This window comes from Schistocerca gregaria, chromosome 6 (genome assembly GCF_023897955.1).
Source record: "Schistocerca gregaria isolate iqSchGreg1 chromosome 6, iqSchGreg1.2, whole genome shotgun sequence".
In the NCBI taxonomy this organism is placed as follows: domain Eukaryota; kingdom Metazoa; phylum Arthropoda; class Insecta; order Orthoptera; family Acrididae; genus Schistocerca; species Schistocerca gregaria.
The window spans coordinates 262,305,439-262,328,816 of NC_064925.1; the positions used below are offsets into that span (position 1 = coordinate 262,305,439).

Genomic DNA, 23,378 nt, shown 5'->3' on the forward strand with positions numbered 1-23,378 from the left:
GTTCAGGTTTGGTTACTCGAGTCATCTAACAAACGCTTTAAGGATCTACAGTGAAGTGCAAAAGATACTGGTATAGACATGCGTATTCTAATATAGGGGTATGTAAACAGGCAGAAAATGGCGCTGCGGTCGGCAACGCCTAATATAAGACAAGTATCTGGCGCAGTTGTTGGATCGGTTACTTCTGCTATAATGGCTGGTTATGAAGATTTAAGTGTGTTTGAACGTGATGTTATAGTCGGCGCACGAGCGATGGGAATTAGGATCTCCGAGGTAGCGATGAAGTAGGGTTTTTCCCGTGCGACCAATTCACGAGCGTCCCTGAAAATCAGGAATCTGGTAAAACATCAAAACTCCGGCATCACTGCTGCCGGACAAAGATCCTGCAAGAAGGGGACCAACGACGACAGAAGAGAATCGTTCAACGTGACAGAACAGCAACCCTTTCGCATATTGCTGCAGATTTCAATGCTGGGCCATCAAGTGTCAGCATGCAACGATTTTGATATGGGCTTTCGCAGCCGAAGGTCATCTCGTGTACCCTTTACACGACACACAGCTTTACGCCTCGCCTGGACCCGTCAAAACAGACGTTGGATTGTTGATGGCTGGAAACATTTTGCCTCGTTGGACGGGTCTCGTTGCAATCTGTATTGCGCGGATCGAATGGACGTGTACGGGTATGGAGACAACCTGACGAATCCATGTACCCTGCATGTCAGCAGGCGACTGTTCAAGTTGGCGGAGGCTCTGTAATGGTGTGCAGTTGGAGTGATATGGGATCCGTGATACATCTAGATACGACTCTGCAGGCGTGTAATAACATTGGTTAATGTAAGATCACCATGTATGATTTCAAAAAGATAAAAACTTGGTTGGTGTAGTAACAATAGAAGACAGAACTAAGATTGACGCCATGTTTGGCTGCTGGTGGTGCCAAGTTCACAGATAGTGGACGCAAGAGCGAGGTAGGAGTGCAATCCTAAGACAATAAAAAACTGTCAAAAAATTTAATGTTAACTATTAGTGTGAGACATGCAATTCGATCTGAAAAGCCCTCAACACTGGGGCAATGTGAATGTGCTCAGTTCATCTTTGAACAGAGTCCTTCGAAGTCAACAACACAAGTTGCTAGGGAAACGAGATTGTCACGTCGCACGCTAATGACTATTTTAAAAATGAGTTATTTTTTCGACCTTGGAGGGCAAATTCCGTGCAACAACTGTCCGATGAGGACTACGACAGCAGAATAGAATTCTGTGAGATTGTGGTTGGGTGGGGTGATGGTTATCTCGAACCGTACGACAATATACTATGGTCTCCTGAAGCGGTAGTTCAAGCTGGAGATTTTGTGAACCGTCACAGTTGTCCTTATTGATCAAATTTGGATCCAAATATAACGGATGTAAAACGCAGTCAAGGCCGGTGCTAATCGCCTGGTGTGGGATGACGCCAAACAGATTCACTGGCCCATATTTGCTGGGTGACACCATGAATGGTGCACGACACTTGGAATGCATGTATAGCCCATGATTCAAGATTAGGGAAATTGAACTGTTCATAAAGATGGAGCTCCGCCCCACTATGCAATACCAGTGAGAAAATGATTGGTGATAATTTCCCTGGCAGACGGACTGGCCGACCGGGACCGGCAGAATGGCCTGCGCGCTGCCCTTGTCCAACGCCGTTCGACTTCTTCCTTTGGGGTTGGGCTGAGGAACAAGAGTACAAGTTAAAACCAAAAGATATCAACAGTCTTGAACAAAATATCTATTAAGTGTTCGTAAATGCCCCAGATGATGTGCCAAGAGAAGCCGTAGATTCTGTTCCTAGAAGACTGAGTGTGCGTACATTGAAATGTAACTTGATAACCAAATGGTTCACCCTTATAATGTATTCAGTAGAAATGATGCCGTAGTATGTTGTACACTTTCTGAAATATTCACAGTTACAAATAGTAACCGACTATTCAGCCACCCTGTAGATCTGACAAGGAGACGGCACGACCGTGAGGTCCGGGATTTGTCCGAAATATTGTGTGGTGAAAGAGGACGCCTAACACCTCACTTGGTTAAAATATTAGAACGCACTACTCGGAAAACCCCGAGAAAAATCGATCCAAAGTTTCTTAGGTGCCTTATGAGTTTAAAATGTTAGTCAATTGCCCAGCCGCCGTCTAGCCTACATGGTTAGCTGTCGGACCCTTACCCCAGAGGTCTCGGGTTCGATTCCTAATTCGGCACTTTCTTTTTCTTCCGTTGCTTGCAAAACTGAAGCGCATTGTTACAGGAGAGTCGTGAAATTAATTCCCGGGAAGACTGTATAAAAATTCATTCTATAATTCACGTTCAGTTATCGTCACCAACATTCCGAGACATGGTTCAATATGCTTGGTTTGCCTCAAAATTATCATAAACTCAAAATATTTTCGTAAATGTTAATGGGGCATGTTTTTGTACAGAGTTATTGCAAACGCCCTGTGATTGTAAAAAATTCGCTTTTATATGTTGCGCGAGATGTCGCAAAAATTATTGCTTTGTTTGTTTTTACGATAATTACCACTGCGGTTCTTGTTTATAATTATTATGTGTATAAAATCTGAATGTTTCCCAATCGAATTTGTTATTCTGATTAAAAACCCAATGATTCTTCTTATACACTTTACGATGAAAAATGGAAAACCTACCGCCATGAATTGTGTTGTTGGACAAAAAGAAAATAATTTTTATTCAATAATGTATCTAATTTGTTAAAGATAATCTAGGTTTCGGAAACTTTCTAATTAATTGGTGGAATAACAAAAGAAAATGAAACAGAAGAAAAAAAAGTGGCAGAGAAGGAATCGAACCCGAGACCTCTGGGGTAAGCGTCCGACCGCTAACCATGTAGGCCAGACGGCGGCTCGGCAGTGGGCTAACATTTTATACTCATAAGGCACCTAAGAAACTTTGGATCGACTTTTCCCGGGATTTTCCGGGTAGTGCGTCCTAATACACTCCTAGAAATTGAAATAAGAACACCGTGAATTCATTGTCCCAGGAAGGGGAAACTTCATTGACACATTCCTGGGGTCAGATACATCACATGATCACACTGACAGAACCACACCCACATAGACACAGGCAACAGAGCATGCACAATGTCGGCACTAGTACAGTGTATATCCACCTTTCGCAGCAATGCAGGCTGCTATTCTCCCATGGAGACGATCGTAGAGATGCTGGATGTAGTCCTGTGGAACGGCTTGCCATGCCATTCCCACCTGGCGCCTCAGTTGGACCAGCGTTCGTGCTGGACGTGCACACCGCGTGAGACGACGCTTCATCCAGTCCCAAACATGCTCAATGGGGGACAGATCCGGAGATCTTGCTGGCCAGGGTAGTTGACTTATACCTTCTAGAGCACGTTGGGTGGCACGGGATACATGCGGACGTGCATTCTCCTGTTGGAACAGCCGGTCTAGGAATGGTAGAACGATGGGTTCGATGACGGTTTGGATGTACCGTGCACTATTCAGTGTCCCCTCGACGATCACCAGAGGTGTACGGCCAGTATAGGAGATCGCTCCCCACACCATGATGCCAGGTGTTGGCCCTGTGTGCCTCGGTCGTATGCAGTCCTGATTGTGGCGCTCACCTGCACGGCGCCAAACACGCATACGACCATCGTTGGCACCAAGGCAGAAGCGACTCTCATCGCTGAAGACGACACGTCTCCATTCGTCCCTCCATTCACCCCTGTCGCGACACCACTGCAGGCGGGCTGCACGATGTTAGGGCGTGAGCGGAAGACGGCCTAACGGTGTGCGGGACCGTAGCCCAGCTTCATGGAGACGGTTGCGAATGGTCCTCGCCGATACCCCAGGAGCAACAGTGTCCCTAATTCGCTGGGAAGTGGCGGTGCGGTCCCCTACGGCACTGCGTAGGATCCTACGGTCTTGGCGTGCATCCGTGCGTCGCTGCGGTCCGGTCCCAGGTCGACGGGCACGTGCACCTTCCGCCGACCACTGGCGACAACATCAATGTACTGTGGAGACCTCACGCCCCACGTGTTGAGCAATTCGGCGGTACGTCCACCCGGCCTCCCGCATGCCCACTATACGCCCTCGCTCAAAGTCCGTCAACTGCACATACGGTTCACGTCCACGCTGTCGCGGCATGCTACCAGTGTTAAAGACTGCGATGGAGCTCCGTATGCCACAGCAAACTGGCTGACACTGACGGCGGCGGTGCACAAATGCTGCGCAGCTAGTGCCATTCGATGGCCAACACCGCGGTTCCTGGTGTGTCCGCTGTGCCGTGCGTGTGATCATTGCTTGTACAGCCCTCTCGCAGTGTCCGGAGCAAGTATGGTGGGTCTGACACACCGGTGTCAATGTGTTCTTTTTTCCATTTCCAGGAGTGTATTTTAACCACGTGAGGTGTTAGGCGTCCTCTTTCACCACACAAAATTTCAAACAAATCCCGGACCCCACGGTCGTGCCGTCTCGTTGTCAGTGTTTTGACAGTCGCTGAAAGGCAGAGAGTAGAATGCGCAGCTGGCGTTGAGCCGACAGACTGTACTCACCTGTGGTGACGGAGCGGTGCGCCCGCAGGAAGCCGGTCCCCCTGTTGAGCGTCTTCAGTGGCGTCTGGCTGCGAGACGGCATGCGCACCGTCGTGGCCGCCATACTTCCTAAAAAAAACAAAGAAGCAACAAGTAGCACGCGTCGTTAGTGTCCATGTGTAGCTCAGCTAGCAAAGAACTGACGTAAAAGCGGCATTGCGGCTAAACCAACGCTAAAGCCAGTGGTGAAAATACCCTCTGCGACGTTGTAGGCTCACGTTGAGATGCTACATCGAAAATGGTAGAAACAACGGCAATGGTATGGTGTGTTAATAATTAAAGTACTACTCACTGAAGTCCAGTGTGGGCTGTAAGTATGGTATGGCAGCGATACTCGGTAGATAGTACATTAATGCTGAACCCATTGACGCTGGAAAAAATTACTTCTAGTTCTGGGCTCCAGGTGCAAATGTGGCTCTGCATAACTTTTAGGAAAATGTCAATATGTAACGGATTCGGAACGGGACGTGGGCAGAAAAGGCCAAAGTGAGAAAAGCATAATGTTCATTTTACACAGTTGGCCATCAAAATTGCTACACCAAGAAGAAATGCAGATGATAAACGGGTATTCGTTGGACAAATATATTATACTAGAACTGACATGTGATTACATTTTGACGCAATTTCGGTGAATAGACCCTGAAAAATCAGTACCCAAAACAACCACCTCTGGCCGTAATAACAGCCTTGATACGCCTGGGCATTGAGTCAAACAGAGCTTGGATGGCGTTGTGTAAGGTACAGCTGTCCATGCAGCTTCAACACGATACCACACTTCATCAAGAGTAGTGAATGGCGTATTGTGACGAGCCAGTTAGACGGCCACCATTGACCAGACGTATTCAATTGGTGAGAGACCTGAAGAATGTGCTGGCCAGGGCAGCAGTCGAACATTTTCTGTATCCAGAAAAACCCGTACAGGACTTGCAACGTGCGGTCGTCCATTATCCTGCTGAAATGTAGGGTTTCGCAGGGATGGAATGAAGGACAGAGCCACGGGTCGTAACACATCTGAAATGTAACGTCCATTGTTTAAAGTGCCGTCTATGCGAACAAGAGGTGACCGAGACGTGTAACCAATGGCACCAACACCATCACGCCAGGTGATACGTCATAATGGCGATGACTAATACACGCTTCCAATGTGCGTTCACCGCGATGTCGCCAAACACGGATGCGACCATCATGATGCTGTAAACAGAACCTCGATTCATCCGAAAAAATGACGTTTTGCCATTCGTACACCCAGGTTCGTCGTTGAGTACACCATGGCAGGCGCTCCTGTGATGCACCGTCAAGGGCAACAGCAACCATGGTCTCCGAGCTGATAGTCCATGCTGCTGCAAACGTCGTCGAACTATTTGTGCAGATGGTTGTTGTCTTGCAAACGTCTCCGTCTGTTGACTCAGGGATCGAGACGTGACTGCAAGATGCGTTACAGCCATGCGGATAAGATGCCTGTCATCTCGACTGCTAGTGATACCAGGCCGTTGAGATCCAGCACGGCGTCCCGTATTACCCTCCTGAACCCACCAATTCCATATTCTGCTAACAGTAACTGGATTTCGACCTGTCCGAACGCTACCCTATATGTTATTCACCCTGCTGCCCAAAGGCTAAAATCAAGAACTCCTGAAAAAATTTTCAAACTCAATAATTAATATCGTTAGTCATATATGCAATGCACCATTAGAACTAGCAACTTTTCCAGACACACAAAAATATCTACAAGCTTACAGCGAACACCATCCGTTGCACGAACATTCTTTTCTGAGGCCCTTGTAGGATCGAGCGGAAGCTGTCTCATACGCTGAAGGTTACCACACACTTCAAGAAAAACAATTGAAAGTGCAAAAAATTTGGAAAATTTGTGGTAAGGTCTTATGGGACCAAAAGTGCTTAGGTCATCGGTACCTAAGCTTACACACTATTTAATCTAACTTAAACTAGATTACGCTAAGAACGACACACGCACCCATGCCCGAGGGAGGACTCGAACCTCCGACCTAGGGAGCCGCTCGGACCGTGACAAGATGTCGGAGACCGCGCGGCTACCCCTTGCGACTTGAAAGTGCAGTTATCGCAGGCATACAGATGTGACATTCGTAGCAGCCTTGAAGAAGATATGGAAAATGTAGCTTTCTTACTGAATTTATGAGTTTGTGTGTCTACAGGTGGAGCGCCGCTAATTTTGGGGGAAAAAATCCGGGTCCGTAACACAGCTGAAGGGGAAAATGAAAAAGCTTCCAGTACTCAGTTTGCGATGATCTGCGGCTTGATGTAACTGATCTATAAATCGACAAGGAATATAAGAACTCAAGTCCTACGATTTCCCTCAAGATCGATTTCTTCATTTACACAACCTTCACATGGCCCCCCACCTATTTCTTAATGACGATGGAGGGGCTACAGTACTCGTTGATCGCAGGACTGCGTGGAGCACGTTTCCTGTAAAGAAATGGCTTAAATAACAATCGTTTAATTTCCTTACTCCCGTTTTTTCAAAAATGTGTGAAAAACTAATGTTCTCAAGAGTATTTTCATGTTTAAGTAGGAAAAATTTACTTAGCGCAACGAAGTTCGAATTCCAGAAGGGTTGCTTCACCAAGAATCCTATTTATAGATTCATTCACCAAAGATTACTAGCTTTAAATAATAAAATATGACCAGCTGGTATTTTTTTGTGATCTATCAAGGTGTTTGTGTAGCCTAGTAAGCCAGCAATAGACGAGCACTCTATCTTTACAAGATATCATGTGGACCTCTCTCCTACGAAAATCATGGTCTTCACGAGAGCCTTCTGAGATGCAATTATTTCTGAACCTTTGGAAATGCGTTTGGCGGAAGATCTTATTAATCTTGATAGTCGCTTTCAACTTGATACGGCAGGAGACTTGGTTCCTCCTTCAATAGCTTCAGAAAGACAAAAATCATTACAGCTAATAACACATCTAGCGACAATTGATTTTATTATTTTGACCACTGAATTTAAACTCGACGGTCCCATAATTCATCCAAGGGCGTGCATGGAATATCACAGTTGCGCATGCGCCTGCTCCCCTCAGATGGAACAATATTCCACAGACAGTGTTAACTCAACAGTGGGCGGTGATGCAGAGGACACGCCCGGGTTCCCGAGTTCGATTCACGGCGGGGTCAGGGATTTTCTCTGCCTCGTGATGGCTGGGTGTTGTGTGATGTCCTTAGGTTAGTTAGGTTTAAGTAGTTCTAAGTTATAGGGGACTGATGACCATAGTACTCAGAGCCATTTGAACCTTTTTTTTATGCAGAGGTACCCACCCACGTGCGTGCACCACCGCATCAATTTTTGGTATAAAGTCAGCGACGTGCACGAGCAAACACCAGAGTGAAGCTCACCTGAAGACGACTGTGTGATTGTCAGCCGAAATATCGCGGCACGATGTCTGTGTCATCCGGTTGCGAACTTCGACCCTTACAGAACGCTCTTTACGCCAGGAAAGTGCCAATAATAACAGTAAATAACATTATTTTCTTGCCTATACTGTCACAGAATTGAACTAGTCAGAACCATGAAGCCATATAAGTACGACACTTAAATTGGAATACTGCATCAAGTTTACTCAAACTAAAAGTCAAATCAGACGGCCAGTGGTCTCCTTGATAAGAGACATATTAAGCGCATCTGGCATGCTATTGGAAAGAAAATTTGCACAGAAATTGCGCTGGTCAGTTGCCAAGTCGTAGAAAGTAACGATCTGGCTAGGTGCCGAGGCAATATCTTGAGAATTCCATAGCATCAGAAGCGGCAGCTGCAAAAAGCCGCTACTTAGCCTGATGTAAGACTCGTGAGCTTTCATGAAAGCTGCTTTGCATTCTACAGCTAGTTTTAATGCTTAGCATTTACCCCTGGGTGTTTAAAAACACATAGAGATGGCACTGGCGCGAGCTAATTTGCAAATTATGCCTTAGCTTTAATCTGTAGCAGAAACAAGATTGCCTTAATTCAACATTATACGATATATTCTCTAGTTTGTAAGCCCAAAAGTACCTGTCCTTTTATATTACTTTAAAATGTAAATAATACTGTGACACACTTCAAATATTGGCTAGTTTGAGTTTTTGTGGTGCAAACCATCGATAAAATTATATGAACTGTCAAAAAAAGACTAATACCTAGCAGTTACGCTATCTACAATCTGAGAATGATGTGATTCGACTGTCTGTTATATGAATTCGTACAAACCTTTGTCCATATTTGTCTTCACAGTAAAAAATCATTGATTCTTTTTATAAAATAGAAAACTGATTTATGTCATAGGTATTATTGCAATTTATGAAAAATGGTTTTCAAGCTTTTCCAGATGTTCTTTTATCTTACTTTTGTTCCGAGCAGCTACTCTTGACCTTTGTGCTTTGTGCCTCCTGATAACTCTGAAATTATAGACTTTAATAGAAAGATCTTGTAAGAGGCCCTCATCGCCTTACGTAAAGATAAATGTAGTTTTTCCTAATACAGGTCGAGGTATTAAGATTTTTAAGACCTGAAGATTACACCAAAGTCTGTCGAAAGCGGTTGTCTTTAATAAAGAAATATTCTATGCGAGCTAGGCTGTTGAAAGTTTCTCGTGAAAATGAAACAGTAAGCAAACTGTATAGAATTGTAGCTAAACAACAGCTGATGGGTATTGTCAATAGGAAGATGTGTGTAGTGGCTTATACTTGTCAAATTTGGTCTTTGCAAACAATACTGTGATATAGAGAGAAGTGGTGTTGTGATGCTATGAAATTGCAAGTAATACTGAGATATAGAGAGAAGTGGTGTTATGAAGTTTATCAGGTTTATAATGTGTGCAGCGTTAAAAAAATTTTATTTGTGGGGATCCACAGCCACCAGATGTTTAATAAATGTAAACATGGTCCGTAGTAGGCGATTTTTATTTAATCGTGCGATTAGCTAATTTCGACTACTTGCCATTGTCAAGCACCTGTAAAACCAACATGAAAAAGGACTACATTGTCTACATACGCGCCGTGTATAAATAACAGTTCACTAACGTCACATAAAGATAAAACATTACTACACAAATTTCTGTTAATGGAGCGTTGAGTGTCTAATGGATGACGAAGGAATATGTATTTGAGATGTTGAGTTGAGGTAGGTAGTTATGAATCGGTTCATGGAAGTTTATATAGGATGTAAGACGTATGGTGTACGAATCATGTCTGAAGCATGTACATCGAACAGATGTGCAGAACTATAGACCCATATCTCTAACATCGATCAGTTGTAGAATTTTGGAACACGTATTATGTTCGAGTATAATGACTTTCCTGGAAACTAGAAATCTACTCTGTAGAAATCAGCATGGGTATCGAAAAAGACGATAGTGTGAAACGCAGCTTGCGCTATTCGTCCACGAGACTCTGAGGGCTATAGACGCCTATAGACACGGGTTCTCAGGTAGATGCCGTGTTTCTTGACTTACGCAAGGCATTCGATACAGGTCCCCACAGTCGTTTAATGGGCAAAGTAAGAGCATATGGACTATCACACCAATTGTGTAATTGGATTGAAGAGTTCCTAGATAACAGAACGCAGCATGTCATTCTCAATGGAGAGAAGTCTTCCGAAGTAAGAGTGATTTCAGATGTACCACAGGGGAGTGTCGTAGGACCGTTGCTATTCACAATATGTATAAATGACCTTGTGGATAACAATCGGAAATTCACTAAGGCTTTTTGCGGATGATGCTTTCGTATATCGAGAGGCTGTAATAATGAAAAATTGTACTGAAATGCTGGAGAATCTGCAACGAATTGACGCATGGTGCAGGGAATGGCAATTGAATCTCAATGGAGACAAGTGTAATGTGCTGCGCATACATAGAAAGAAAGATCGTTTATCATTTAGCTACAATATAGCAGGTCAGCAACTGGAAGCAGTTAATTCCATAAATTATCTGGGAGTGGGCATTAGGAGTGATTTAAAATGGAATGGCCACATAAAATTCGATAAAGCAGACGCCAGACTGAGATTCATTGGAAGAATCATAAGGAAATGCAATTCGAAAACAAAGGAAGTAGGTTACAGTACACTTGTTCGCCCACTGCTTGAATATTGCTCACAAGGGATCAGTTCCAGATAAAATTGATAGAAGAGAGAGAGAAGATCCAACGGAGAGCAGCGCGCTTAGTTACAGGATCATTTACTAATCGCGAAAGCGTTTCGGAGATGATAGATAAACTCCAGTGGAATACTTTGCAGGAGAGACACTCAGTAGCTCGGTACAGGCTTTCGTTGGAGTTTCGAGAATATACCTTCACCGAGGAGTCAAGCAGTATATTGCTCCCTCCTACGTATATCTCGCGAAGAGAGATTAGAGTCCACACAAAAGCATACCGACAATCTTTCATCCCACGAACAACACAAGACTGGAATATAAGGGAGAACCGATAGAGGTACTCAAAGTACCCTCTGCCACACACCGTCAGGTGGCTTGCGGAGTATGGATGTAGATGTAGATGTAGAAGCATGACGTTTGAATTTCATTTATGTTCACATTTATATCAGTATGTATTTAGAAGTTGTAAAGATGAAAGAGGTATGTTGCTGATTAAATGGTGAATTACTCAGGAAGAGTAGAGAAACAATGATTCGATGATCTAATTAGGTGCCGCACGGTTTGAGGCGTCCTGTCACGGACTGCGCGGCGTCTCCCGCCGGAGGTTCGATTCGATTCCTTCCTCGGGCATGGGTGTGTGTGTTGTTCTTAGCATAAGTTAGTTTAAGTAATGTGTTGTTGTTGTTGTTGTTGTCTTCAGTCCTGAGACTGGTTTGATGCAGCTCTCCATGCTACTCTATCCTGTGCAAGCTGCTTCATCTCCCAGTACCTACTGCAACCTACATCCTTCTGAATCTGCTTAGTGTACTCATCTCTCGGTCTCCCTCTACGATTTTTACCCTCCACGCTGCCCTCCAATGCTAAATTTGTGATCCCTTGATGCCTCAAAACATGTCCCTTCTTCTAGTCAAGTTGTGCCACAAACTTCTCTTCTCCCCAATCCAATGTGTAAGTCTAGGAATTCACACACATTTGAACATTTGAACATCTAATAAGCTATCGAAGTTGATAATTTATCAAACTTAGTGCAAGGGGGGATTGCTGGGACTATGTGGTACACAATGAGAAATGATATTTCAAATTTTGAATCTACATGACAAAAGGCATTCACCATCATAAGTGCGACGTTAATAACAACTGTCCAAATTCAGTAAAAATAGTCTAGGGCGGACTAATGTAGCCGTCTTTTTGGAAACTGGTTTTGAGACAACCTCGTTAGTAATGCTTACATTTGCTACTATGGTAAGGGGTAAGGCACTGCCAATTATTTATATTATTTATTACATGTTGTTTAATATCCTTTTTGTTACTGGTGTGTTAGAGATAGAGAGTTGCATGTTTCTCCCTATCCAGACAGGCAACAATCAAGCACCATTCCATCGTTCTCTTCGTTTGGTGCTTTGTTTCACTGTTAAAAGACGCAGTTTGTCACACGCATTTAAATTTCCCTTGGCGATAGGATTTTGACTGAGTGATCTGTGATAAACAAGTGGAATTTGAAGAGTATTATGGCGCATTCCCTTGTTTCTGAATGTTTAATACGGCGAATAATAAAAACAGACTGACTATCTACAGTTCCTCACAAATAAGAACAACCTGAAAAGACGATAAAAGGAAAAGGACTGAAGAAGAAGGAAAGGAAGCTATGGACGAACGATAGAAGAATGGGGAGGAAAGAAAGTAATTGCTTTACATCTCATAGATGACAAGATCATTCGAGTTCAGCCACAAGCATGTTTCGGATAATGTCGAGGCAGGAAACGGGACAAGAACTTTCCGAAAAGCCAACACAGCAGTTTTCTTAAGGGATTTAGGAACTGCACGGGCAACTTAATTCTGGTTGATCGCGCGCGAATCCAATGTCTTAGGAACTGCGTCACTTCGCCGGGTGGGGAAATGAAAGAAGGAAGAGGGACGAAGAAAGACAAGAGGAAGAAAGAGGAAGGGGCTGAAGTAGTAGAAGAAGGTTATGGCGATAAATCCTCAAAAACGCATGTGTACGTTTATTATACACTCTCGACACCGAATGTGAGTCAGTATTAATTGCATGCGGCTAAAAAACAGCACTTTCCCAAACGTTTGTCATAACTAAAATATTTAAAAATATAATACACATTGTGCAAAACGCCATGTACATACAAATATCGCTCACAGATGCTTATTATATCGCAGTACACAGTAACATATCTTTTTACGCAAGCTGGGCATGTTCTAAACAGTGAAAATTCATTTTAAACGGCGTGTAAGGCACTTAAGATCAAACCACCACACAACCGATAGTAAGAATAAGTACAAAGACTCATAAGTATAATTAAACTAGAATCTGGTGATAACAATAAATTTTACATTCAAAAGACAAGACGAGAGCATAGTAATTCGCAAATTAAATCGGTATCTGAACTACTCATGAAGAATACGAAATATAAAATCACAGATATCAAACAAAATATGGAAGTGTTGCATAGAGTCCCGAAACATAGAAAACTATATTAAAAAAACCTGCAGATTTATTGCAATAATAAAAGACTGCCCATCAGAATATTAAATGATCATAAAGGACTGCCCGTCAGAATATTAAATGATCAACTAGAAGCCATCAAAAATATTTTTTTTCAGTATTTTCTATGACATCTTCTAACAAATAACCACTGTGCCAGTTTTATGTTTCTGCAGCAAGCACTGGACATTTTATGACAAGAGGCTGTCTGCTACGTATTCCGTTTATGTTAATAAAATACGAGTTGTTACACATTTTAATAATGTCAGTATATGTACCAACCACAACACAGACATAGCTATGTAAAAATTACAGAGTGGCTAATTCTTGGTACGATGTACTAGATGTGCAGTTTCTTTGTAATGTTACCTGCCATAATCAAGGTCGTGTGTTATACCATTTAACCTTCATGTAATACAGTACTAGGGAGATTACTTAAACCTATACCTCAGGATATGTGCAGCATTTTTCTATTACGCTACAAATTCAAGCCGGCAGGGGTGAAAGAGCGGTTCTAGCAGCTACAATTTGGAACCGCGCGACCGCTACGGGCGCAGGTTCGAATCCTGCCTCGGGCATGGATGTGTGTGATGTAATTAGGTTAGTTAGGTTTACGTAATTCTAAGTTCTAAGGGACTGATGACCTCAAATGTTAAGTTCCATAGTGCCCAAAGCCATTTGAATCATTTTTTTCATAGATTGACTCGCAATGCGTATTCTCTACTCATTAGACTGTTAATTCCATTCCACAAATGTTGTAATTCTTCTTCACTTTCACCGAGGTTCGCAATGTCATTTTAATCCCACTCTTGAACCTTTATTTTATTTCCGTCATTGCCTCTCCGATGTATAGAGTGAACAGCGAAAGACTACATCCCTGTCGTATAGCCTTTTTAATCCGAGCGATCTTGGTCTCCCACTCTTATTGTTCCCTCTTGGTTCTTGTACAGATTGTGTATTACCGGTTTTCCCTATAGCTTACCCCCACTTTTCTCAGAATTTCGAACAACTTTCACCATTTTATACTGTCGAACGCTTTCTACAGGTCGAAATCCTATGAACGTGTCTGGATTTCTCCTGAGTTTTGCTTCCATTATCAACGGCAATGTCAGAATTGCCTCTATGGTTACTTTACCTATCCTAAAGTGCAATTTATCGTCATCTAACCAATATGCACCATACTCTTTCATATTAAAAGTTGAAGAATCCTTCTATGGCAAAGAGAGTAAGCGCACGTCTTACGCAATTACTTGTGAAAGCACCCTGCGCTCGTAGATGCACGTCAAGTTGCGGGAGCTCCTGGAGCGCCGACTGACACTTCCCCCTGGCTAGCGGCTTGCTTCACGCTCCCCGGAGGCTGCCCCTGTCCGTGTACAGGATGTTATGCTGCGTCCTACGGAAACCAGCGTTGCTGTGTCGGCATCTCGGTTGTGACGACCTTGATGAAAGTAGGGGGGGGGGGGGGGGGGTCCGGAGAGCAGTCAGAGGCGGTCGAATGGAAACGCGCCGGAAATGTAGGCTTCCTCGCAACACCCCTGCCTGTGGCTGGCTACTCCTGCTGCACATCGAGGATCCACTCGATCACTAAACTTCCGCGGATCTTAGAATAGCCACGAGTCCGTGGAAGGTGACATGGGGGCTGTACAGAAACATTAAGCCTGCGTTTTCCCCGAGACTGCAAGGAAAAGATAAACCTCTCTCAGATTAAATGATAACTAATTGACATCCTCAGCTGCCGACAGGTTGAAACGTCCCCTGGGAAAAATTATACAAGACTGTGCTTAAACTGACACACAATATGTCTTAGCGCAACGCAATCTGACTTTTAAAAATCCCTACAAAAGAATGGCCCTGACTAACATTAACCTATACCTTTCACAAATCACTTACCTCACCAAAAATCTTCGTTACTCGAACTACTGCAATACAGCGAGCGCCACTACTGCCAGCTAACCAAAAGATTCAAATTACGGATGGCTCTAACTACTGATAGGCATAGTTAGCGAATGAAAGATTTTAATAGAGAACAAACAATGTATCTACCTTAATAGTCATAATATATATAGCAGTTCATGACATCCATTCTTACAAATTTCAAAACTCCTCCATTTGTCTCCTCACATCCACCACTGCTGGCGGCTAGCCTCCAACTTTTTTTTTTTTTTTTTCATCTTTCATTCCTCTCCCAGAAGGGGTGAGGCGGGCACATGGAGAGCCTATTGCTCTTTGGTGCCTTATATTATCTTAAGTTATGCTGTGGTGGCACATTTTATTTGGAAGAATGGGGAATGATATTTTTCTGTTCATTATATTTCGAGTTTCAACTCTTATTTGATCGCTTGTCGCGTGGGAGGGTGATGAGATCCTGGCATTTGCCCAAGTGCTGAGGGAAACCTCCCTAAAACCTCAGCAAGGATCTGTGTAGTCTTCTGTATGCTGTTTCATTGTAGAGTGTTTTCTTTGATTTTGCTTCAGAATGTGTTGTGTTCTTGATTTATGTTTCATCTTCTTCTTCTGGTCCGTCGTCTTGCAGGTGTGTTATCGTGTCCTCTTGTATGTCATTGTTCGTGAAGTGGGCTGCTGCATTCATGTCTGTAGCCTTCATGCTAGTTTTGATTGTTATTGGTGGGTATGGATATTTTGTTTTCGGATAGTTCAGTGTTGTGTAGTCTCTTAGCAGGATTTCTGTTGTTGCTGTTTTATTCTGTAGTCTGTTGGAGCCAATTTTGGCAGTTAATTCCAGCCATCTTTTCTTTACAGGTTTTACTTTTGCGTTTTGGTATACTAATTCGTTTCCTGTCCTGGGATTCATGTTGCCTGCTATCCTTAATATTTTTCTTTCTGTCGCCATTATTTTCCTTGTAGCTGTTTTGTTGGTCATCCATACTGGAGCAGCATATTCCAGTATGGGGCGAATAAACGTTTTATATGTGTAGATAATTGTTTCTGTTTTCGCTCCGTTTGTTCTGCCTCTGAGTAGGCGAAGTAGGTTCCCTCTCGTTTTCGCTCTTGTTGTGATGTCTCTTGTGTGTGGCTCCCATGACATGTACTTGTCTAGGGTGATGCCCAGGTATCTAGCCTTGTCTGTCGCCTTGATAGTCTGTCCCCATAGTTGTAATTTGCAGTTTTCTGGGTTTTGCTGACGGGTGCGAGCATGTCTATGTTTAATGAGGATTAGCTGCGTTTTGCTTGCGTTGGGTTTTATTTTCCATTGGGTGAGCCATTTTTGCAGTTGAATTAGGTATTCTTGCGCTTGCCTGTTGGTTTCTTGTATTGTTGGTGCATGGCACCAGTAAGCCGTGTCGTCAGCGTATAGCGTTAGGCCCTCGTTCCATTTGTTCGTGAGTGGGATGTCTGCTGTGTATAGTGTATACAGCAGGGGAGAGATGATGGCTCCCTGTGGGACACCCGCTTTTGGCGTGAAAGGGTCCGACTCTGCGCCGTTGACGATTACTCTGGATGGGCGGTTTTCTAAAATGTTCGACAGAAGTGTGGTTATCTTCGTTGGTACGCCAATTTTGAGAAGTTTATAATATAGGCCTTTGTGCCACACTTTGTCGAACGCCCTTTCTATGTCTAAGAATATCGCAGCGGCGCAGTCCAGTATGTTTAGGCCTTTGATGACGCCGCTGCATAGTTGTACTATGGGGTCTATCGTGGAGTGGAATTTTCTGAAGCCTGATTGGCAGGCAGGTATTACTTGAGTTTTGTCTGCGAAGTTGCTTAATCTGTTTTTGATTATGGTTTCGAAAATTTTTCCTAGTACTGGAAGCAAGGTGATAGGGCGGTACGATCGCGGGTCGTTTGGTGGTTTCCCCGGTTTGGGAAGCATTACAATTTTTGCTTCCTTCCACTGCATAGGGATATCGCCTAACGTCAGCGCTGCGTTGTAGAGGGTCTTGAGGCTAGTTATCATTGCTTCTCTGGGGGCTAGACGTAGCTGGTTTCTTTTAATCCCATCTTTGCCTGGCGCGCTGTTTTTTCCTATTAGTAATGCTTCCTCCACTTCTGTGCTTGTGATTTCCTCTGTGAGTGAGGCTTCGGCTTCTGTTGGTGTATTTAGTGTTTTAAGCAATTTTTCGTATTCTATTGTGATTTCTTTTTCGTGCGTTAGGTCAAAGTTAGGGTCGGTTGGGAAGCTGTGAATTTCGTTGAGGACTGCTCTGAATAGGTTGGCCTTTTCTCTGTCGTCGGTGATAATGTTACCATCCTGATAGAGGGGTGGATCCTGTTTATGATCTGCACCTGTGATTTTCCTGAACGTGTGCCAGTATCTGTTTACTTGTTTGTGATCTAGGTTTTTGCTTATTATTCCCCATTTGTCAGCTCTGAATTCTTTCAGTTGTTGCTTTACCAAGTTGTTTAGTCTGTTCCATTCTCTCTTGTACTCGCAATCCGTTGTTCTTTTGAAAAGGTTGTATATTCGCCTTTTTTCTTTTATCGTGTTTAATATTCTCTGCGGTATGCGGTCCGCATTTGGTTTAATGATTTTGGTTGGAGCATTGTTTTCTGTCGCTTTGGTGATTGCTTGTATGATTTCTTTGTTGTACTCTTCTAGGTGTTCAATGTTTGCAATGTTTCTAGTCGTTGGTAATCTTTCCCTTAGTTCGTTTTCGTAATTTGGGATGTTTAGGTTTTTCATGTCTATGATGGTTTTTCTATCTTTCCTGTGGTGTGGTGCGCTCATCAGGTGCGTGCGTATGATTAATGGCAGGTGATCTGACCCTATGCTATCTCCCGCCCATGGGGGGCTGAGGTGTCTATATATGGTTTTTGCGCAGATGATATGATCAGGGATGGATGTTCCTTGGTGTCCTATAAACGTGGTCTTGTTGTAGGGTAGTCTAACTCCGTTATTGATGTCATCCAGGTGTATTGTTAGAGCTATTCCGTTCCTGTTGGATCTTGAGTCGCCGAAAGTTTCAGATCTGGCATTGAAGTCCCCCATGATGATGAAGTCGCCTAATTTTTTGATATAGTTTAAGAAGTCAATTGGAATTTCTTCATCAGGTGGTTTTTAAATCGTTATTAGATGTAAGAATTTATTTGAGCGGGTTTGAAGTTGAAGATGTATGGCTTGGATATTCGAGAATTTCGGAGGCAGATCGATCTTAATGGCTGGTGTTTTCTTGTTATGGAATACCGCCACGCCGCCCTTTGGGGAGCTTCTCGGTACTGGAATTGCTTTTAGTTCGTGTGTTATATAGTCTTGTATACGGAGTGGGTAGTTGACAGTCCTCGTTTCCAGCACTCCTAAGATAGCTAGATTTTCTTTCGTGACTAACCTTTCCAGTAATGGGTGCTTCGTTCTGAAGCCATTGGCGTTTACGAAGCCCATGTTTAAGTCCTCTTGACCCGTGTCATCCATACTGGTTCTGTGTTCTTTTTGTTGTACCCTCTGGTTTATAGGTGCGAAGGCATTGGTTTTTGGGACTGTACTTCTTGCACAGCTGGTATCTGTTTTTGACTGTTCTCTTTGCGTGTGGTGGGTGGCTGTGCTTTCGGTTCTTGATTGTAAGTGACTGACGTTGTGTCTTCCTTGGGTGTTTGTTGTTTTCTGGTGTGTTCGGATGTTTCTGGTGCTTCTTTGCTGCCTTTGTTGTAGCGGGATTCTTCTGTAGTCTTTGTACTCTGCAGGTGGAAGTGCAGTTTGTTTCCGATCGGTACCGGTTCTAGTTTTCTGCCCAGGAAGGACTTTGATACCTCTCTCATTGCTTCCACGACTTTTGCTTTCCTGTCTGGAAGGATGTTTATCATTGCTGTCGTGATGGCTCTGATCAGGTCGTCAGTTTTGACGAATTGGTCACTTGTGGTTGTTACTGGTTCATGTTTTGTGGGTTTGTCGATGCACTTCACCGTTTGCGTTGATTCTAGGTTAGCAGGGGCTGGTGGCCTTTTCGGGCATTTAGGGTCCATTGGATGATGATCGCCTTCGCAATTTGCGCATTTGACTTTTACTTCTTTTGAGCTGCATTCACTTGCGTAATGGTTCCCCGCGCATCTGGCGCATTTTGGTGATTGGGAACATTTGTCGGTAGAGTGCTCGAAGCTAAAGCACTTTGCGCAATGGGCTGGTTGTGGTGGGGGCAGGTGAGGTGGTTCTACCTTGTATGATCGCATGTGAATTCTGAAATTCTCAGTGAGGAGTTTGTCTACAGTGGTTTGGTCTGCGCAACGCTACGCGCTGTTCACATCCAGCTGCCCAACGCTACAATGGCGAGTATTACAACAATGCCAACCAGCCACAGACTGCACACAGCACAGCCAGTGATTTTCATACAGAGGTGGTGTTACAAATAAAAAAACCTAAACAGCCTACTTACAAGGTGTTGATGATATACCTCGATGCGGCAGCTGAAAATGTGAGCCCTGACCGGGACTCGAACCTGGGATCTCCTGCTTACATGTGCAGACGCTCTATCCATCTTTTTTTCCCTTCCTAACCACTTTTTTTATTCCACAAAAACAGTAATAAAAATAGCTACAATGAAATGACATAAATAAGACGACAGATAATTGCAGTCATAAATTACAGCATTCAAAGAATGAGGAGTCATATTCAGTCCTAAGCAGTAGCACATTAGCACCTTCACTGCCACCTTCCACTGGTGGCAGTTCAGCAGCACATTTTCTTCTTCTGCAGTCTGAGGTTCCTCAACATCATTTCCAAGACCCAAATTAATCATTCAGTAAATCCTTGATGTGTGTTCCTTCCAGGGTAAGTTACGTGGACAGAAGAACAGTCCCGAACAGTGATATCGTAAAATCCTTCATTGCCTTGCTATTTTTGCCAGTTCCAGCCTTCTAAACGCACCCTAGGGAGTTCAAGGTCTTCCTTTATATCAGACACCAGATGTTTGCCGTCATTTTCTTGCATCTGCTGTACTGCTGAGTTATTTTTCATGTGTGACTTGCAGGTGAGGTTAGGCTTGGGAACGTGACCGAACCCATTCCCTCTCTACGAGGAATCCAGTTCCTAGCCTATACCCATTCTGTTGAAGTGAGCCACCGAGGACACAAATGGCTCTGAGCACTATGCGACTTAACTTCTGAGGTCATCAGTCGCCTAGAACTTAGAAATAATTAAACCTAACTAACCTAAGGACATCACACATATCCATGCCCGAGGAAGGATTTGAACCTGCGACCGTAGTGGTCGCTCGGCTCCAGACTGTAGCGCCTAGAACCGCAAGGCCACTCTGGCCGGCCCGTGGACACAGATGAATAGCGCAACTGCAGGGACTTATCACGTTTCCTCTGAGCCCCACATTCCAAACTGTCCACAATCTACATCCGTAATGTACCGAATAGATATTTGCCCATCCATTCAACTCGCGCCAACCAAGGTGACGATTCCCGTAAGAGTTCGGGCAAACTGTGCGCATTCGTACACACGAAGGTCAATGGCCGGATAGCCTTTAACTATATATGAAGACAGTAATTGTTCTCAAAAGAACAGATACCATGAGGACCGTGCAGCTCCTCTAGAATAAATAATAATTAATTGAAACCCTCAGCTGCCGACAGGTGTTGACGATATACCTCGACGGGGACAGCTGATTATGTGTACTCCGACATCGACTCGAACTTCCTCAGATTACCTTTGCTTATCGACGCGTAGGCATTTCTCCTATGTGTTCTCTGCCAAACTGGTGTCATCTCTCGCATCAGATACAATAGTGAACTGGAAACGTTCTGAAGGTAGCAAATCTACTTCAAAGATCAGTTTGGGGTGTCGTTACGGAACTTTTATTGCTAAGGACCGTAAGATAACACACAAGACTCAGTTTGTTACAGTTAATTTCGTAGGATACTGAAAACCGGGAGTAAGGCTGACACAAAATTCAGATGAGAAGCACATCTCATCGCCAAGTGACTTACTTGTCGTCCAGCAAGGATCACCAACAAACTTTGTACGGCATCGGAAGAATTGGTGCTTTGTCGACAGCGAACACACCATCATTTCTCATTGTAATTAGTACACTGGACTGTGTTATAATAGTAAAGAAACTTTAGTGACTGTTCGACTGCACCTAGCAATTATTATATTAGGAATGGTTTCTAATTTGGATAAATAAAAATTTAATTCCAGAATGAGATTTTCACTCTGCAGCGGAGTGTGCGCTGATATGAAACTTCCTGGCAGATTAAAACTGTGTGCCCGACCGAGACTCGAACTCGGGACCTTTGCCTTTCGCGGGCAGGTGCTCTACCAACTGAGCTACCAAAGCACGACTCACGTCCGGTACTCACAGCTTCAAGTTTGGAAGGTAGGAAACGGATACTGGCAGAAGTGAAGCTGTGAGTACCGGACGTGAGTCGTGCTTTGGTAGCTCAGTTGGTAGAGCACCTGCCCGCGAAAGGCAAAGGTCCCGAGTTCGAGTCTCGGTCGGGCACACAGTTTTAATCTGCCAGGAAGTTTCAAAAATTTAAATGTTCGTTTCTTCAACAACGTGTCTCTCTGAAAGCTTTTAACTGATTACTTTGAAATTTTGACCTAACGTTGCAAGACAGGTAACAGGCGTGTTTTCATGTACCTTTAAAATTATACATTAAATGTATTTTTTTAATGTTGGTACCTTAAAACGCTGTGTCAAAGCCTCAAAGCATTCAGGCATAAAGTTTCGAAGATTTGCGATTAGGAACATTTATAATTTCTGTATAAGTACAAACGTAGATGTTTGTTTCTCCAAAATCTCAAGTCTCCAAAAGGTCTTCGCGGAATGCTTTGAAATTTTGAGAAAGCATTGAAATCGAATACTCACGTGTTTTTATATACCTGCTGAAACGCCATCTGGTATACATTAACAAAACTGGAAAAGTTATGAATATTTAAATGTTGGTTTGTTCAAAATCATTAATCTGTTAAAGTTATTCACCCATTGCATGTTGTTAGCAAACAGAAAAGATGTATTTTAATGGTTTATTGGTTCAAAATGGCTCTAGGCACTATGGGACCTAACATCTGAGGTCATCAGTCCCCCAGAACTTAGAACTACTTAAACCTAACTAACCTAAGGACATCACACACATCCATGCCCGAGGCAGGATTCGAACCTGCGACCAAAGCAGCAGCGGGTTTATTGGTTTACGATTAGAATAATACTACAGAATCTGAATCTGCTACAAAAATAAATAAGGCTCAACGACAGAGACAAAGGTGAAGAGGAGAGAGACGTAGGAGTGCGAGGAGATGAACGTAGAAAACGAGAAGAAGGAGGTGGACAGGGAGAGGCAGCACGAGGAGATACACTGAGAGAGAGAGAGGCAGGAGGAGACAGAGAGGGGAGAGGAGAAGATGGCCACAAAGAGGTGGAGAACGTGGTGACCAGAGAGAGGGGTATACTAAAAAACGTGTGTTTTCTCTTTCCTTTGTTTCCCATATACGCGCACTGAGCCATAGCAAAGCGTGGCCGGGTGCAGCTAATAATTAATATTTGGTACAGAAAAACTTGTTGTTTCGCGCCAACATGTCGGGTGGTCCCCGGCGTCTACAGTAGGGTTCGCTGCCACGCTTAGTTCGGTTTCTCACACCACCATCGTACCTCCAGAACTTATGGACATACTCACTCTCTGCCGATTGTGGGAATTGCCTCCCGATGCATTGCAGTAGTTCTCTAAGTTACCGCTCACGATATCAGCTGATTCAGCCTCCGTATAGCGTTCAAAATATAACGTGAAAAATGGCAAATAAGGTATCTGCAACACAGAGTGACCTCACAATTTTGTATTGTTGGAGTCCGACTCGGCCCGAGTCAATAGTAATCTTCTCATTCATTCTTTTTACACGCTGCGGATCCTGCTGCATGGCAAATCGCTGGCTCTTCGATAAGCGTTTTAACAGGGTTACGGCGACCGCGTAGTACGTTGCCGTCGCTTTCCACTGCAGTCGCCGTAGTCCGTACGGTCGAATTGCAGTATCTGCCTGTACTGGTCTACGCGAGGAAGCGACAAATCGGTACAATTTGTAATTTTTTTAATATGTCAACGACTAAACACTCCCTCCCACCTCTTCTCCCTGCTCCCTCCCATATGCAATGTGGTTTATCCCCAGAAGTATGTCTCGTACAATGATATAATTTTGCAAATATACCCTGTATTATAAGTGGATACTGTCTGCAAAGGTTGTTGCCAATAGTCACTAGAACAGAAGCAATAAATTAAACTGGTAC

At 43.7% G+C, this 23,378-nt stretch overlaps 1 protein-coding gene across 4 annotated transcripts in view; it reads right to left on the reverse strand.

The window, feature by feature from the left end:
* The window catches only part of LOC126279011 (protein FAM110B), a 1,155,794-nt gene that overhangs the window by 661,131 nt on the left and 471,285 nt on the right, over positions 1–23,378 (reverse strand). For all 4 annotated transcript variants that reach the window (XM_049979391.1, XM_049979392.1, XM_049979394.1 and 1 more), the window contains one exon: positions 4,567–4,674. In XM_049979391.1, the coding sequence (XP_049835348.1) occupies positions 4,567–4,669 (103 nt within the window). In that variant the 5' untranslated portion in view covers positions 4,670–4,674. The remainder of the gene's footprint in view (positions 1–4,566; positions 4,675–23,378) is intronic.